This window comes from Rana temporaria, chromosome 2, assembly GCF_905171775.1.
Source record: "Rana temporaria chromosome 2, aRanTem1.1, whole genome shotgun sequence".
In the NCBI taxonomy this organism is placed as follows: Eukaryota; Metazoa; Chordata; class Amphibia; order Anura; family Ranidae; genus Rana; species Rana temporaria.
In genome coordinates, this window is record NC_053490.1 from 460,765,032 (window position 1) to 460,781,140 (window position 16,109).

At 43.1% G+C, this 16,109-nt stretch overlaps 1 protein-coding gene across 1 annotated transcript in view; it reads left to right on the forward strand.

Annotated features, from left to right (window-relative positions):
• The first annotated feature begins 3,445 nt into the window (after positions 1-3,445).
• Positions 3,446-16,109, forward strand: part of ADORA2B (adenosine A2b receptor) — a 129,898-nt gene continuing 117,234 nt past the window's right edge. Inside the window, exon 1 of the mRNA XM_040338601.1 lies at positions 3,446-4,221. Within this exon, the coding sequence (XP_040194535.1) occupies positions 3,896-4,221 (326 nt within the window). The 5' untranslated portion in view covers positions 3,446-3,895. The remainder of the gene's footprint in view (positions 4,222-16,109) is intronic.

The following is a 16,109-nucleotide window of genomic DNA, read 5'->3' on the forward strand; positions in this document are numbered from 1 at the left end:
GTATGCAACTAATTGCACTTCCACAGGCACATGATGATGACTAATATTATTGTTACTACTACTAATAATAGCAATGGATTGTTATTACGATGATAATGATTACAGTAAAACCTTGGTTTGAGAGTAACTTGGTTTTGCAAGACAAGCAAAATGTTTTAATAAATTTTGCCTTGATATACAAGCAATGTCTTGATATAAGAGTAGCATTATGTCACAACTGAGGATAAAATAGAAGAGAGGAGCCTCTAAGTGTAGCAATATGGTTACATTTAATGAAGGTACAACATTTAGTAACTTATTGCTACACTTAGAGGCGCCTCTCTTCTCTTTTATACTCTGTAGATCCTGCTGGGTTGGGTTTTGCTTCTAATCCCCTTGCGGAGGCTTCCATTTGTGGATGGACATTTTATGGTTACACAACTTCACATTGCTATAATTTTTTTATATTACGCCCCTTTCTAACCAATGACGCCACAAAGCTCTTAATTCATTCCCTGGTCATCTCTCGCCTTGATTACTGCAATTCCCTTCTCATTGGCTTACCGCTGCATACTCTAACCCCCCTTCAATCCATCATGAATGCTGCGGCCAGGCTTATCCACCTTACCAACCGCTCTGTCTCTGCTACTCCTCTCTGTCAATCCCTCCACTGGCTTCCGCTCGCCCAATGAATTAAATTCAAAATACTAACTACGACCTACAAAGCCATCCACAATTCTGCCCCCTGCTACATCACTGACCTAGTCTCCAAATACCAACCTAGTCGCTCTCTTCGTTCTTCTCAATACCTCCTGCTCTCTAGCTCTCTCATCACCTCCTCCCATGCTCGTCTACAGGACTTTTCCAGAGCCTCTCCAAGCCTATGGAACTCCTTACCCCAAACTATCCGGCTATCTCCTTCTCTTTTAGCTTTTCGAGGATCCCTGAAAACCCTCCTCTTCAGAGAAGCCTATCCTACCCACATCTAACAACTGTATTTTAACTTTGCCCACCTGATCACCCCCCACATCTACTACCCTCTGTTCCACTTCACCCTCCCTTCTAGATTGTAAGCTCTAACAAGCAGGGCCCTCTGATCATTCCTGTATTAAATTGTATTGTAACTATAATGTCTTCCCTGATGTTGTAAAGCGCTGCGTAAACTGTTGGCGCTATATAAATCCTGTATAATAATAATAATAATAATGTTGACTATAAATTGAAGGACTTATGAATAAATGGCTGTGGAACGAATCATCTGAATTTCCATAGTTTCTTATGGGGAAATTTGCTTTGATATAAGAGTGCTTTGGATTACAAGAATGTTTCTGGAACTAATTATGCTCGCAATCCAAGGTTTTATTGTATAATTATATGCCTCATCTCAGGGTAAGCAGCTTATTGGTAGGTTGTTGGGTATATGCCAGTTATTGAGACTTATACATTTTAAGTTTTTTTTTTTTTTATTCATAACAATATTAATTACAAAAAAAATAAAAAATAACATTAACAATTTTATAATAATGAAGATGGTGATAATAATAATAATAATAATAATAATAATAATAAAAAATATTAATAATTATGATGATGATGATATGCCTCCTGTTAGGATGAGCTGCTTATTGGTAGGTATATATTTGTAGGTTAATTGGTGGGTATATAAGTAGATATTGGTAGGTATGTTGGTGGGTATATAGGTAGATATTGGTAGGTATGTTGGTGGGTATATAGGTAGATATTGGTAGGTATGTTGGTGGGTATATACTGTAGGTAGATATGTTGGTAGGTATATTGGTAGATATATAGGTAGGTATATTGGTGGGTATATAGGTAGGTATATTGGTGGGTATATAGGTAGATATTGGTAGGCATGTTGGTTGGTATATAGGTAGGTCTATTGGTGGGTATATAGGTAGATATTGGTAGGCATGTTGGTTGGTATATAGGTAGGTCTATTGGTGGGTATATAGGTAGATATAGGTAGGTATGTTGGTGGGTAAATAGGTAGATATGTTGGTGGGTATATAGGTAGGTATATTGATGAGTATATAGGTAGGTTTATTGGTGGGTATATAGGTAGATATAGATAGGTATGTTGGTGGGTATATAGGTAGATATGTTGGTGGGTATATAGGTAGGTATATTAATGGGTATATAGGTAGGTTTATTGGTGGGTATATAGGTAGATATTGGTAGGTATGTTGGTGGGTATATAGGTAGGTATATTGGTAGGTAAATAGGTAGGTATATTGGTGGGTATATAGGCAGATGTTGGTGGGTATATAGGTAGGTATATTGGTGGGTATATAGGTAGGTATATTGGTGGGTATATACAGTAGGTAGATATGTTGGTAGGTATATTGGTGGATATATAGGTAGATGTTGGTGGGTATATAGGTAGGTATATTGGTGGGTATATAGGTAGATGTTGGTGGGTATATAGGTAGGTATATTGGTGGATATATAGGTAGGTATGTTGGTAGGTATATTGGTGGGTATATAGGTAGATATTGGTAGGTATGTTGGTGGGTATATAGGTAGGTATGTTGGTGGGTATATAGGTAGGTATATTGATGGGTATATAGGTAGGTTTATTGATGGGTATATAGGTAGATATTGGTAGGTATGTTGGTGGGTATATAGGTAGGTATGTTGGTGGGTATATAGGTAGGTATATTGATGGGTATATAGGTAGGTTTATTGGTGGGTATATAGATAGGTATATTGGTGGGTATATAGGTAGATATTGGTAGATATGATGGTAGGTATATATTTGCAGGTTAATTGGTGAGAATATAGGTAGATATTTGTAGGTATGTTGGTAGATATTGGTGGGTATATAGGTAGATATGTTGGTGGGTATATATTCGTAGGTATATTGATGGGTATGTATTTGTAGGTATATAGGTAGATATTGGTGGGTAAATAGGTAGATATTATTTATAATATTGTCACTACAATAAAACTCATAGTAATAATACTAATAACGTGTTGTGATGATGTAGTCCCCGGTCAGTGTAGAGGGAATGGGATCATATCGGTATTGATCACCCGGTCGGTGATGTGTGAGTCCGGGAGGATCGGGCAGGCAGTGATCACTGGGATCCATTGATGTTGCCCTGGGATCGCATTGATGTTGCGCTGGGATCCATTGATGTTGCGCTGGGATCCATTGATGTTGCGCTGGGATCCATTGATGTTGCGCTGGGATCGCATTGATGTTGCGCTGGGATCGCTCTGATGTTGCGCTGGGATCCATCGATGTTGCCCTGGGATCGCTCCGATCACTATGTGACTTGTCTCCTCTCTCCGCACAATAAGGTGTAATTTGGGTGTGAGTGGGAGGTGGGGGCGTGTCTTGTGGGAACTGTAACCCTATAGGAGAAGCATATTTGACAGAGGGGCGGGGCGGCAGCATCCACTGACGCGTTCCCTAAAAGTCCTGTGTATAGTGTAGAAGTGTCCCATGTGCGCGCAGCGCTGAGCCGGGTCTGCACGGAGCTCCTCCGGATCGGATTGGCTGTGTCCAGATGCGGGTCCCCGGATGGCGGCTCGCCTCCCCTGTGGTGTGGGTGATGTCCTCTTGTAGTAGGTGGCACAGGTGGCTCACCTGCCCGGGATCAGAGTGCCCTCCCGCTGGGACTGTGGAGAGATGTGAAGAAGAGGTGACATGGTGCTAAGTGGCCACATCCAGGAGGGTCCCCTATGACTGGCTGCATATCATGGGATCGCTGTGATTATTCCTGCGTGGACTGTGACAGTTGGGCACCTTCTACATAAAGAGCCGTATTCCTGCTGCTGGGCTCTGATCATCCCATTGAGTCCTCCTAGAAGGGGGTCCATCCTCCCTCCCCCACCCACCACACATGCCTCTAACTGTCTCCTGATGTGATCTTCTCAACCAGTAGTGGAAATGACAATAAGTGCCCCTTACATTGCTCTGGAGGTGATCATCGCAGTCCTGTCCATTGCAGGGAATGTCTTGGTCTGCTGGGCTGTGGCCATCAACAGCACTCTGAAAAATGCCACCAACTATTTCCTGGTGTCCTTGGCCGTGGCTGATATAGCGGTGGGACTGCTCGCCATTCCGTTCGCCATCACCATCAGCATTGGCTTTGAGACTGATTTCCACAGCTGCCTGTTCTTGGCCTGCTTTGTTTTGGTTCTGACCCAAAGCTCCATCTTTAGTCTGTTGGCTGTGGCTATAGACAGGTACCTGGCCATCAAGATTCCTCTCAGGTAGGTGAATTGTGGAGGGGCCCGGATGGGGTAGTTACTGCGCTGTTCATTGTCTCTAGGTAGAGGTCCATGTCACCTACTGAAGAAGGGCATTTCCAACCCAACATAGAATTGGGTATATGGTGACTTGGAATCCCTCTGTGTAAGGTCCATCTCACCTACTGAAGAAGGGCATTTCCAACCCAACATAGAATTGGGTATAGGGTGACCTGGAATCCCTCTGTGTAAGGTCCATCACACCTACTGAAGAAGGGCATTTCCAACCCAACATAGAATTGGGGATAGGGTGACCTGGAATCCCTCTGTGTATGGTCCATGTCACCTACTGAAGAAGGGCATTTCCAACTCAATATAGATTTGGGCGCAAGGTGATTTGGAATCTCGCTGTGTAAGATCTATCCATGTCATATACTGAAGAAGGGTATTTTCAGCTCAACGTAGAATTGGGTTATAGGGTGACCTGGAATCCCTCTATAGAAAGTCCATGTCATCTACTGAAGAAGGGCATTTCCAAATCAATGAAGAATTGGGCGTAAGGTGACCTGGTATCCCTCTTTGCAAGTTCCATGTCACCTACTAAGGAAGGGCATTTCCAACTCAATGTAGAATTGGGTTATAGGGTGACCTGCAATCCCTCTGTAGAAGGTCAGTGTCTCTACTGAAGAAGGGCATTTCCAACTCAATATGTAATTGGGTATAGGATAGCCTGGCATACTTTCTTGTAAGGTCAATGTCACCTACTGGAATAAGGCATTCCCAACTCAATGTGGAGTTCGGTATAGGGCGACTTGGCACCCCTCTGTGTAAGGTCCATGTCACCTACTGAAGAAGGGCATTTCCAGCTCAATGTATAATTAGGTATAGGGTAGCCTGGTATACTTTCTTGTAGGGTCCATGTCACCTACTGAAGAAAGGCATTTCCAACTCAATGTGCACTTGGCACCCCTCTGTGTAAGGTCCATGTCACCTACTGAAGTAGGGCATATCCAACTCAGAGTGTAATTGGGTATAGGATGGCCTGGCATACTTTTTTGCAAGGTCCAAGTCACCTACTGAAGAAAGGCATTTCCAACTCAATGTGGAGTTCGGTATAGGTGACTTGGCACCCCTCTGTGTAAGGTCCATGTCACTTATGAAAGAAGGGCATTTGCCAACTCAACATAAAATTGAGTATAGGGTGACCTGGCATCCCTGTGTATCAAAAACCATTGCAAGTTGGCAAGTTTATTTTTACCAGGTCCAGCAGCAAAGTGTCCTTGGAAGCTACTTAGAAATGTTGGAAGTTATCACACTGATGTTTTCCATACAAATGCAGAAATTATAACTAGCTATAGATGGATTTTTATTTATTACTGGTTTTTATAGAGCGCCAGGAATTTACTGTTTAGCATCAGTCCCTGACCTCACGCCCAAAGGTCTCTATCTCATATATATGGGCTAGTTTGGACCGGAGCCAACTAACTCTTTGGGTTATGGGAGGAAAACAATACAAGAACTCCATGCAGATAGTATCCTGGTTGGAACTGATGGTCCCATTTTTTCATGGCAGGTGTGCTAACCTCTAAGGCCTCGTACACACGACTGGTTTCCTCGACAGAATCCATCAAGAAACTTGCTGGGAGATATTTTTTTGCCGAGGAAACCGGTCGCGTGTACATTTTCGTCGAGGAAACTGTCAAGAAACTCGACGAGCCAAAAAGAGAGCAAGTTCTCTATTTCCTCGACGGGAATGGAGAAACTTGGCTTGTCGAGTTCCTCGACAGCCTAACAAGGAACTCGATGAGGAAAACGATGTGTTTCGCCCATCGAGTTCCTCAGTCGTGTGTACGAGGCTTCAACCACTGTGCTGTCCAAGTGGATCAAGGCAGCCAAACCAGCCTTTCCCAGTCAGGGTTCCATAGACCCCTAGGGTTCCTCCTGAGGCTGCTTGGGGTAATTTGGGTAGTGAGTAGTAATGAATTGATCTTCTACTTACTCTGACCACCAATACAAGGGGGCAGTTTTCCACTAACAACCAATGCAAATGAGTCTGTTCTACACTGAGCACAAAAGTTTGTGCACACCACAGTTTTCACGGTGTGTTTTTTCTGTTTTATTATTTAAATAATTCAAGATTATTACTGAAAATAGTTTTGATATTCACAGCAGGTGGTTGCCTTGGGTGTGGAATACTTAAGGTACACCAAGTTCCGTACTCCTTTTTATTTAAAGCTTTCTACATCGTACTGATGACACTAACGTGTTGTGAGTTGTAGGTATAAGTATTTATAATAGAGGTTCCCTGAGGCATGACATTTATTTTAAGGGTTCCTCCAAGGTAAAAGGGTTAAGAAAGAAGGAAAGGCTGGTATGGTTCTGATAGAAACTGTTGGCAGTGGGGTTCCTTGGTGTTATGAATCGTTTTTTTTTTTGCAAATGGAACTTGTTGGAATAACTTTCAAGTTTCAGACATAAAGGTGATTGTGCATGCACCATTCATCTGCAGATAACAATCCTGTCAAGCCTCGTACACATGACCAAGTTTCTCGGCAAAAACCAGCAAGAAACTTGTTGTGATTTTTTTTTTGCAGAGGAAACCGGTCGTGTGTAAATTTTTCGGCGAGGAAACCGACGAGAAACTCGACGAGCCAAAAAGAGAGCAAGTTCTCTATTTACTCGACGGGAATGGAGAAACTTGCCTTGTTGAGTTCCTCGACAGCCTGACAAGGAACTCGACGAGGAAAACGATGTGTTTCGCCCATCGAGTTCCTTGGTCGTGTGTACGAGGCTTCAGACCTAATAATTGGTTTACATTGGCTGGCTCTGCTTTTTATATTGTTTGGGAAAGATTTGGTCAGATGATAATTGCATTGACACATGTATTTGCTTATCCTGAAAGTTTCATTGTGTCAATCTGAAAGTCTGGTGACACCGGAGAACTGCATTGTACAACCCTAACCACACACATGTATGGCTAAATCTGATTGTGCTGCTAAGAGTCGGAATCGGACACTCCGTCTTCTTATACTGTCTATGGCCATCCTAAAATGAGGTCACATCTGTCAGGGACTTGATGACCTTCTGCCGGATAATGCTTAGGGATTTCATTTATTTTACTAATGTCGCTATTAGTAGTCTTTTTCGACCTGCAGCTTGACACACACCATCCTTGGACTTGTAGTTCAACAACCGTTCCAGTAAAATTGGCCAAAGACTGAGGCTGCATTCATACCTTAGCGTCAGTCGTTCGGTCGTTTTTTTGGGCGTTTTTTTCTGGCGTTTTGTCGCGCGTATTCATGCTTATTTGTGCGTTTGCATACAGCGTCGTCCGACGTTTTTGTACTTCGACATTTTTTATTTTAGCCAATAGGAAAAATTATCATCTTTACATCACTTGTTGCTATGTTGGTAGATTTTTTTTATCTTCTGCCTGGGTGAAATGTTCTATTGATTAAAGCGACGAAACGCCCGTAGCAAACGTTCGTTGTCGCGCTAGTCGCTTGAATCGAGCGTTTCCATTACTTTCTATGGGAAATGGAAACGCTCAAAAACGCCCAAACCGCCCGATACGTGCGACAAACAAGGGTCCGGAACTTGTTTGAGCTTCAGGTGTTCGGCGTCGGGCGTTTTGCAGTGGAGATGTGAACCATCTCCATAGGGAATAATGTATTTTTTCCCCTCTAGAGTTTTTGAGCGTCGCGCTTCAGGCGACAAAACGCTCAGGTGTGAATGCAGCCTGAATCTGAACAGGATTGGGATTATGTTGGTGTTCCCTATAGCGTGGCATCACACAAGAACCCACTTCCATCTGCCTTTCCCAGCCAGTCTTGTCCTTCAACCCTAGATATCTGTTGCACATGGTGACTATATTGCCATCACTATCAGTAAACACTTCAACAATGGAAGTGATGCAGAGACAACACAGCAAAACAGAGGCGTGAGCAATCACACGTAGACATAAACAATCTATGCATGTATTTGCTGTGCCTTGTATGTATGCAATATATACGGTACATGCAATGTGGTAAAATCCAGTCTAAGGATTTATCATACACAGAATGTGGGGTGATAAGGGGTCGTCAGCTCAGCACATTAATACTACCAGTGCAAATATTATCGTAGAGTGTAATAATCCCAGTGCCGTTTATTCTACAATGCTGCACTAGAACCTTCAAGGAATGATTTTCATGTGTAAATCAGATAATTCATGGCAGCAGGGCAGGACTTAGGGTGGTGGGGGCCCCTGGGCTTGAGTGTTGAAGGGGCCCCCTGGAGCCGAGAATTGGGGGGGGATCGAAGTTGTTGAGCGGGGGGGGGCGAATTGAAGTTGTTGAGCGGGGGGGAGCGCATTAAAGTTGTTGAGCGGGGGGATTTTGCAGTTGTTGAGGGGGGAGTGCCTCTCACCTGTGCCAACAGCCGGGGCCACAGACTGTCATTAGCCCGGCTGTCGGCTTTCTTCCCTTCAGCAGCCACAGTCCTCCACACACCGCTCCGGTTCCTCCTGCTTCCGTGCTGCCTCCTCTTGCAGTGCAGGAAATTTAACCCTTTTGCGGGACTGCGGGAAGAAGCTGTCTGTGCGGGAAAGTCCCACAGAATCCGTGCGTGTTGGGAGGTATGCGCAGGGCCGCCATCAGGAATTTTGGGGCCCCTTGCACAGTTTAAGGCATGGGCCCCCTGAAGCAGAGAACCTAGGGGGGGTGGGGGTGCTGCCACCTGAAATTGAGAAGCGTGGGGGCTGCCGCAAATTGAGAAGCGGGGGGGCCTTTACAAAAAAAAGAAGAAATAAAGAAGAAAACAAATATATATAAATATATGTAGCCATCGGGGGCCCTGGGGACCTCTGGGCCTTTTAATAAAAAATAAAAAAATAAACAAAAATAAAAAAATAAACATTTATAAAAAAAATAAAAAAGGGGGGGTTGCCACATGGGGCCCTGGGGACCTCTGAGCCCTTTAATAAAAAAAAATATATATATATATATATATAAAAAAAAAATGTAATTTTTTTTATAAAAAAATAAAAAAGGTGGGTTGCCATCCGGGGGCCCTGGAGACCCCTGGGCCCTTTAACCACTTAAGCCCCGGACCAATATGCAGCCTAAAGACCCAAGGTGTTTTTACAGTTCGGGACTGCGTCGCTTTAACAGACAATTGCGCGGTCGTGCGACGTGGCTCCCAAACAAAATTGGCGTCCTTTTTTCCCCACAAATAGAGCTTTCTTTTGGTGGTATTTGATCACATCTGCGGTTTTTAGTTTTTGCGCTATAAACAAAAATAGAGCGACAATTTTGAAAAAAAAGCAATATTTTTTACTTTTTGCTGTAATAAATATCCCCCAAAAACATATATAAAAACATTTTTTTTCCTCAGTTTAGGCCGATACGTATTCTTCTACCTATTTTTAGTAAAAAAAATCGCAATAAGCGTTTATCGATTGGTTTGCGCAAAATTTATAGTGTTTACAAAATAGGGGATAGTTTTATTGCATTTTTATTTTTTATTTTTTTTTTACTACTAATGGCGGCGATCAGCAATTTTTTTCGTGACTGCGACATTATGGCGGACACTTCGGACAATTTTGACACATTTTTGGGACCATTGTCATTTTCACAGCAAAAAATGCATTTAAATTGCATTCTTTATTGTGAAAATGACAGTTGCAGTTTGGGAGTTAACCACAGGTGGCGCTGTAGGAGTTAGGGTGCACCTAGTATGTGTTTACAACTGTTTGGGGGTGTGGCTGTAGGAATGACGTCATCGATCGTGTCTTCCCTATAAAGGGAATGACGCGATCGATGCGCCGCCATAGTGAAGGACGGGGAAGCCGTGTTTACACACGGCTCTCCTCGTTCTTCAGCTCCGGGGAGCGATCGCGACGGAGCGGCTATAAACAAATAGCCGCGCCGTGGTCCCGGATCGCTCCCCGAGCGGACCCGACCGCCGCATGTAGCGGGGGGGGTCCCGATCGGACCCCCCACCCGCTAATAGGCGAGGACGTACCCATACGCCCATGTGCCTGTACGTGCCATATTGTGGACGTATATGTACATGGGCTGGTCCTTAAGTGGTTAATAATAATAATAAAAAAAAAATATATATATATATATATATATATATATATATATATATATATATATATATATATATATAAAAAAACATTTTTTTACAAAAAATAAATAAAAAAAAGGGGGGTTGCCGTCCAGGGCCCTGGGGGCCCCCGGGGACCTCCGGACCCCTAAAAAAAAAAAAAAAAAAAAAAAAAATTTTTTTTTTTTTTTTTTTTTAAAGGGGGCCCCCTATTGGGTGGGGCCCCTGGGCTTGAGCCCAGTCAAGGCCAATGGTAAGTCCGGCCCTGCATGGCAGTGCTTTCAGTGCAAACATCTGCAGTAATGATGTACAGTAAGCTTCAGAGTACAGTTTAACCATATTTTCTGTTCATCCTGTAGAGGAATGAATAATGCATTAAAACAACGCTGAAGGGGCAGCCCACCCAAAAGTAATATTTCAGTTATAGTTGAAGCCTATTGGAATGAGTCACCTCCTGGCACATTATATCTTTCAAGTCCAATGGTGGCCTCTTGTACCATAATTCTTTCGCTCAGACCTTGGACATTCCACCATAATATAAAATTTATTGAAAATCCTATAGGGAGAGATAACCCCCTGTGATGGCCACAGCAGGTGTTTCAACCTGAAACACAAGCATAGAAATCTCACCACCAGATCTCCCAGAAAATATTAGAAACCCTCAACAATCTTTAAAGCGGAGTTCCTGCCACAATTTCACTTTTTAAATATAAATACCCCTGTAATACACAAGCTTAATGTATTCTAGTAAAGTTGGCCTGTAAACTAAGGTCCGTTTTGTTAGGTTGTTACAGCATTTAGACACTTTATAAAATAGAAATTGACTGGGGCCATCTTAAGTGTGGGCATCATGAAGCCAGACTGTATGACTTCCTGGATTTCAGCCTTGCAGATCTCGCACATGCTTAGTGCTGCACAAGCAGTGTCAGATGAGGTTTCAGCACCTGTGCTGTCCAAGTCACATGATTCTTTGAGACTGGGGAGTGCACAGACTCCTGGAAAGTTACACCCACTACATTCCCAGGAGTCTGTGCGGTGTAGGTTAGGAAGCATTAAGCACCTAGGTGCAGGAAGTGGGAAGATTAACTATTATGCCTAGCAACAACACTTTAAAGGCATCTAAAAAAAAAAAAATTTTCGTAAAGGACTAATGACATTTTAAAACTACTGATGTAATGTTATATTTATGGGTCGAACTCCACTTTAAGTATCTACTAAAAACGTAAAAACAAGTTTTGGGTGAACTGACTCTTGAAGGAGGCCCACAAGATGGGGATCATCTGATGCCAAACAATCCTCCAATATCTTCTGTATGGTGGACCTGCTCAAACACTGCACTGCATATATCTTGTATTAGGTACATAGCCCCAGGCCATGTCATCATCTGTTACTGAACCATTCTCCAAGATTTTCTAGTATGGTGAACCTGCTTAAACACCAAGGGGGTTATTTATGAAAAGCAAATCCACTTTGCACTACAAGTGCAAACTACAAGTGCAAAGTGCACTTGAAATTGCACTTGGAAATGCAATCGCTGTAAATCATTCTAAAGGGTTGAAATGAGGGGAAGCTCTGCTGATTTTATTATCCAATCATGTGCAAGCTAAAATGCATGTCCCCCTCAGATCTACAGCGACTGCACTTCCAAGTGCACTTCCAGTGCAATTTCAAGTGCACTTTGCACTTGTAGTGCAAAGTTGATTTGCCTTTAGTAAATAACCCCGCATGTCGATTAAATCTTATCCGTGTCTAGTCCCTGACTGTTATCATCTTTTACCAAACAATCTTCCAAGATCTTCTAGTATGGTGACCATGCTCAAACACTGCATTGCATATATCTTTAAAATACACTATGGCCCGGATTCACAACGGAGTTACGACGGCGTATCTCCGGATACGCCATCATAACTCTGAGTTGCGTGGTCGTATCTATGCGCCTGATTTATAGAATCAGTTACGCATAGATTTCTATTAGATCCGACCGGCGTAAGTCTCTTACGCCGTCGGATCTTAACTGCATATTTATGCTGGCCGCTAGGGGCGTGTATGCTGATTTAACCCGAGAAATATGTAAATCAGCTAGATACACGAATTCACGAACGTACGCCCGGCCGACGCAGTACAGATATGCCGTTTACGTTAGGCTTTTCCTGGCGTAAAGTTACCCCTGCTATATGGTGGCGTCCATGCGGCGTACCAATGTTAAGTATGGACGTCGTTTATGCGTCCGTGAATGGGGCTGGACGTAATTTACGTTCACGTCAAAACCAATATGTCTTTGCAGCGTACTTTGGAGCAATGCACACTGGGATATTCCACGGACGGCAAGTGCTTTGAGAAGACAGCACTTGCCCGTCTAAGTTGCGGAAGCGTAACGTAAATAGGATACGTTACGCCCGCACAAAAATACGCCAAACTACGAGAATCTGGCCCAAGTATTGTGACGCCTGCCTTTACACGTATATGCATTTTAAGGGCATCCCAGTCTTAGTCCGTAGGGTTCAATATTGAGTTGGCCCACCCTTTGCAGCTATAACAGCTTCAACTCTTCTGGGAAGGCTGTTCACAAGTTTTAGGAGTGTATCTGTGGGAATGTTTGACCATTCTTCCAGAGTTCAGGCACTGAAGTTAGATAAGAAGGCCTGGCTCACAGTCTCAGCTCTAATTCATCCCAAAGGTGTTCTGTCGGGTTAAGGCCATGACTCTGTGCAGGACAGTCAGGTTCCTCCACCCCAAACTCGCTCATCCATGTCTTTATGGACCTTGTTTGTGCAAGTGAGCCCTGCTGCTTGCCCAAGCAGGGCTAAATGTAGAAAAAAAACTACCAGCCTGGCACCCAGAACTGCATTTCTCGGGCATCAAGCGATACAAATTGTGCATCCCTGCAACAGTGAATGACTGACAAAAACCCATGCGCCAGGGTGCAATTTCTATTTGTCAAGCCCTGTATTATATGTACATAGTCCCAGACTATGTCAGCATCTGTTTCCAAACAATCCTCCAAGATCTTCTAGTACGGTGGTCTTGCACACAATCCCAAGGCCATGTCATCATATGTTAAAAAACAGTCCTTCTAGTATAGTAGATCTACACAAATCCTTTGATGATGTATCTTATTATACATACATAGTCCCAGACTACGTCATCATCTGCTACCAAACAATCCTCTTCTAGTATAGTAGATCTACTCAAATCCTTTGATGGATGTATCTTATTATACATACATAGTCCCAGACTATACATACATAGTCCCAGACTACGTCATCATCTGCTACCAAACAAGCCTCTTCTAGTATAGTAGAGACCTGCTCAAATCTTTTGATAGTCTGTGGGTACGTCCATCGGTTAAATATCCACGCATGCTCAGAATCAAGTCGACGCATGCTTGGAAGCATTGAACTTCATTTTTTTCAGCACGTCGTTGTGTTTTACGTCACCGCGTTCTGACACGATCGTTTTTTTAACTGATGGTGTGTAGGCACGACTGATCATCAGTCAGCTTCATCGGATAACTGATGGAAAAATCCATCAGACCGTTTTCTTCAGACTAACCTATCGTGTGTACGCGGCATTAGAGGTGCCTCTCTTCTCTTTTATACCCTGTAAAAAAATGCTTTGATATACAAGTGCTTTGGATTACAAGCATGTTTCTGGAACGAATTATGCTCGCAAACCAAGGTTTTACTGTATATATATATACAGTTTATTAAACATCATCCAGTTTTTAGCGTTGGCCATCCAATGTGTCGTAAAATATACCTGTCTTTTTTTTTTTTTTGCTTTATTTACCCAAAAGGTCCATCCCATATTGTAGGTCCTATGGATGCTGCCTGTCCTCAGATCTCTTTCTGTGGCTAAGTACTTCCCCAGAGTTAGGCCGCGTACACACGATCGGTTAAACCGATGAGAATGGTCTAATGGACCGTTTTCATCGGTCCAAACCGATAGTGTGTGGGCGCCATCGGTTATTTATCCATCGGTTAAAAAAAAGCCAACTTGTTTTAAATTTAACCGATGGATTCCTAACCGATAGTTAAAAACCGATCGTTAGTAGGCACGACCATCGGTTAAAAATCCACGCATGCTCAGAATCAAGTCGACGCATGCTTGGAAGCATTGAACTTCGTTTTTTTTCAGCACGTCGTTGTGTTTTACATCACCGCGTTCTGACACAATTGTTTTTTTTTTTTGGTGTGTAGGAACGACTGACCATCAATCAGCTTCATCGGTTAACCGATGAAAACGGTCCATCAGATCGTTTTCATCGGATGGACCGATCGTGTGTACAGGGCTTAAGCTTTCCTTTCGGGGATGATTAAGTAATGAGAACAACACACGGGCTAAATAGTTTACATCTGTTTTTTTCCTGTTTCCCATAAACATTTTCCAACCAGTTTGCAGCACGGAGCATTTGTTTTGTTTCATAGTGAAAAGAACAATAGAAACTTTATGGGATGAAAAATTGAACTTTATGACTTAAGTACTGGGCTGTGAATGGAGGGATGCCAGGTCATGCACAGTTTGAGTCTAATACATAGGGTATGATTTGGCAGGCTCACATTGCCAATAAGGATGTTAATGAAATCACGCCCGCTTGTTTGTGCATCTCTTAGCACACACATGTGTTGACAAGGGTGTGTATTTAAACTGATCTGCAATAAGGCTTATTATCTGCGTGAATATTTCTTGTACAAGGCATTTATAAAATAGGAAAAATAGGAATACAATGTAAAATGTAAAAATTCACACAGGTATATTTGTGAATAAATACAAAATGGATCAATAGCTTTAAAAGAATTAAAGGACAATTCCACCCAAAGAAGATATTTCATCTTTGGGTGAATGCTGGAAAACTGAATCACGAGCTGGAAAACAGAGAAATAACTAGGGAACCCAGCTGCAAGAGGATGACGACTTTAGTGTGACCCCGTAGGAAGGGTTAGCAAGGAAATGTTGCACAGATCAACGTAAGCTTAGCGTCCAATTGTTTTCTATGGCCCAGATTCACGTAGATGGGCGCAAAATTGTGCGGGCGTAACGTATCTAATTTATGTTACGCCGCCGCAAGTTTTTCAGGCAAGTGCTTTATTCACAAAGCACTTGCCTGTAAAGTTGCGGCGGCGTAGTGTAAATCACCCGGCGGAATTCGAATTCGGCGGGTAGGGGGCGTGTATCATTTAAATGATGCGCGTCCCCGCGCCGAACAAACTGGACATGCGCCGTCCGTAAAATATCCCAGTGTGCATTGCTCCAAAGGACGTCATTGGTTTCGACCTGAACGTAAATGACGTCCAGCCCCATTCACGGACGACTTACGCAAACGACGTAACTTTTTAAAATTTTGACGCGGGAACGACGGCCATACTTAACATTGGCTGCGCCTCATATAGCAGGGGCAACTTTACGCCGGGAAAAGCCTAACGTAAACGTTGTAACTTTACTGCGTCGGCCGCGCGTACGTTCGGGAATTCGCGTATCTAGCTAATTTGCATACTCGACGCGGAAATCGACGGAAGCGCCACCTAGCGGGCAAAAAAAAAATTGCAGTTAAGATCTGACGGTGTAAGAGACTTACGCCTGTCGGATCTAATGGATATCTATGCATAACTGATTCTAAGAATCAGTCGCATAGATACGACGGGCCAGATTAGGACTTACGGCGGCGTACATGGCGCTGCGCCGTCGTAAGTCCTTTGAGAATCTGGGCCTTTGTGTCCTGATCACACCATACATGTGTGGTGGTGAATGCTGGGATGCATAGGGGTGAACAAAGTTTTATTTTATAATGCTTCAATAAAGTTTTAAAAAGTAAAAAAGTTACA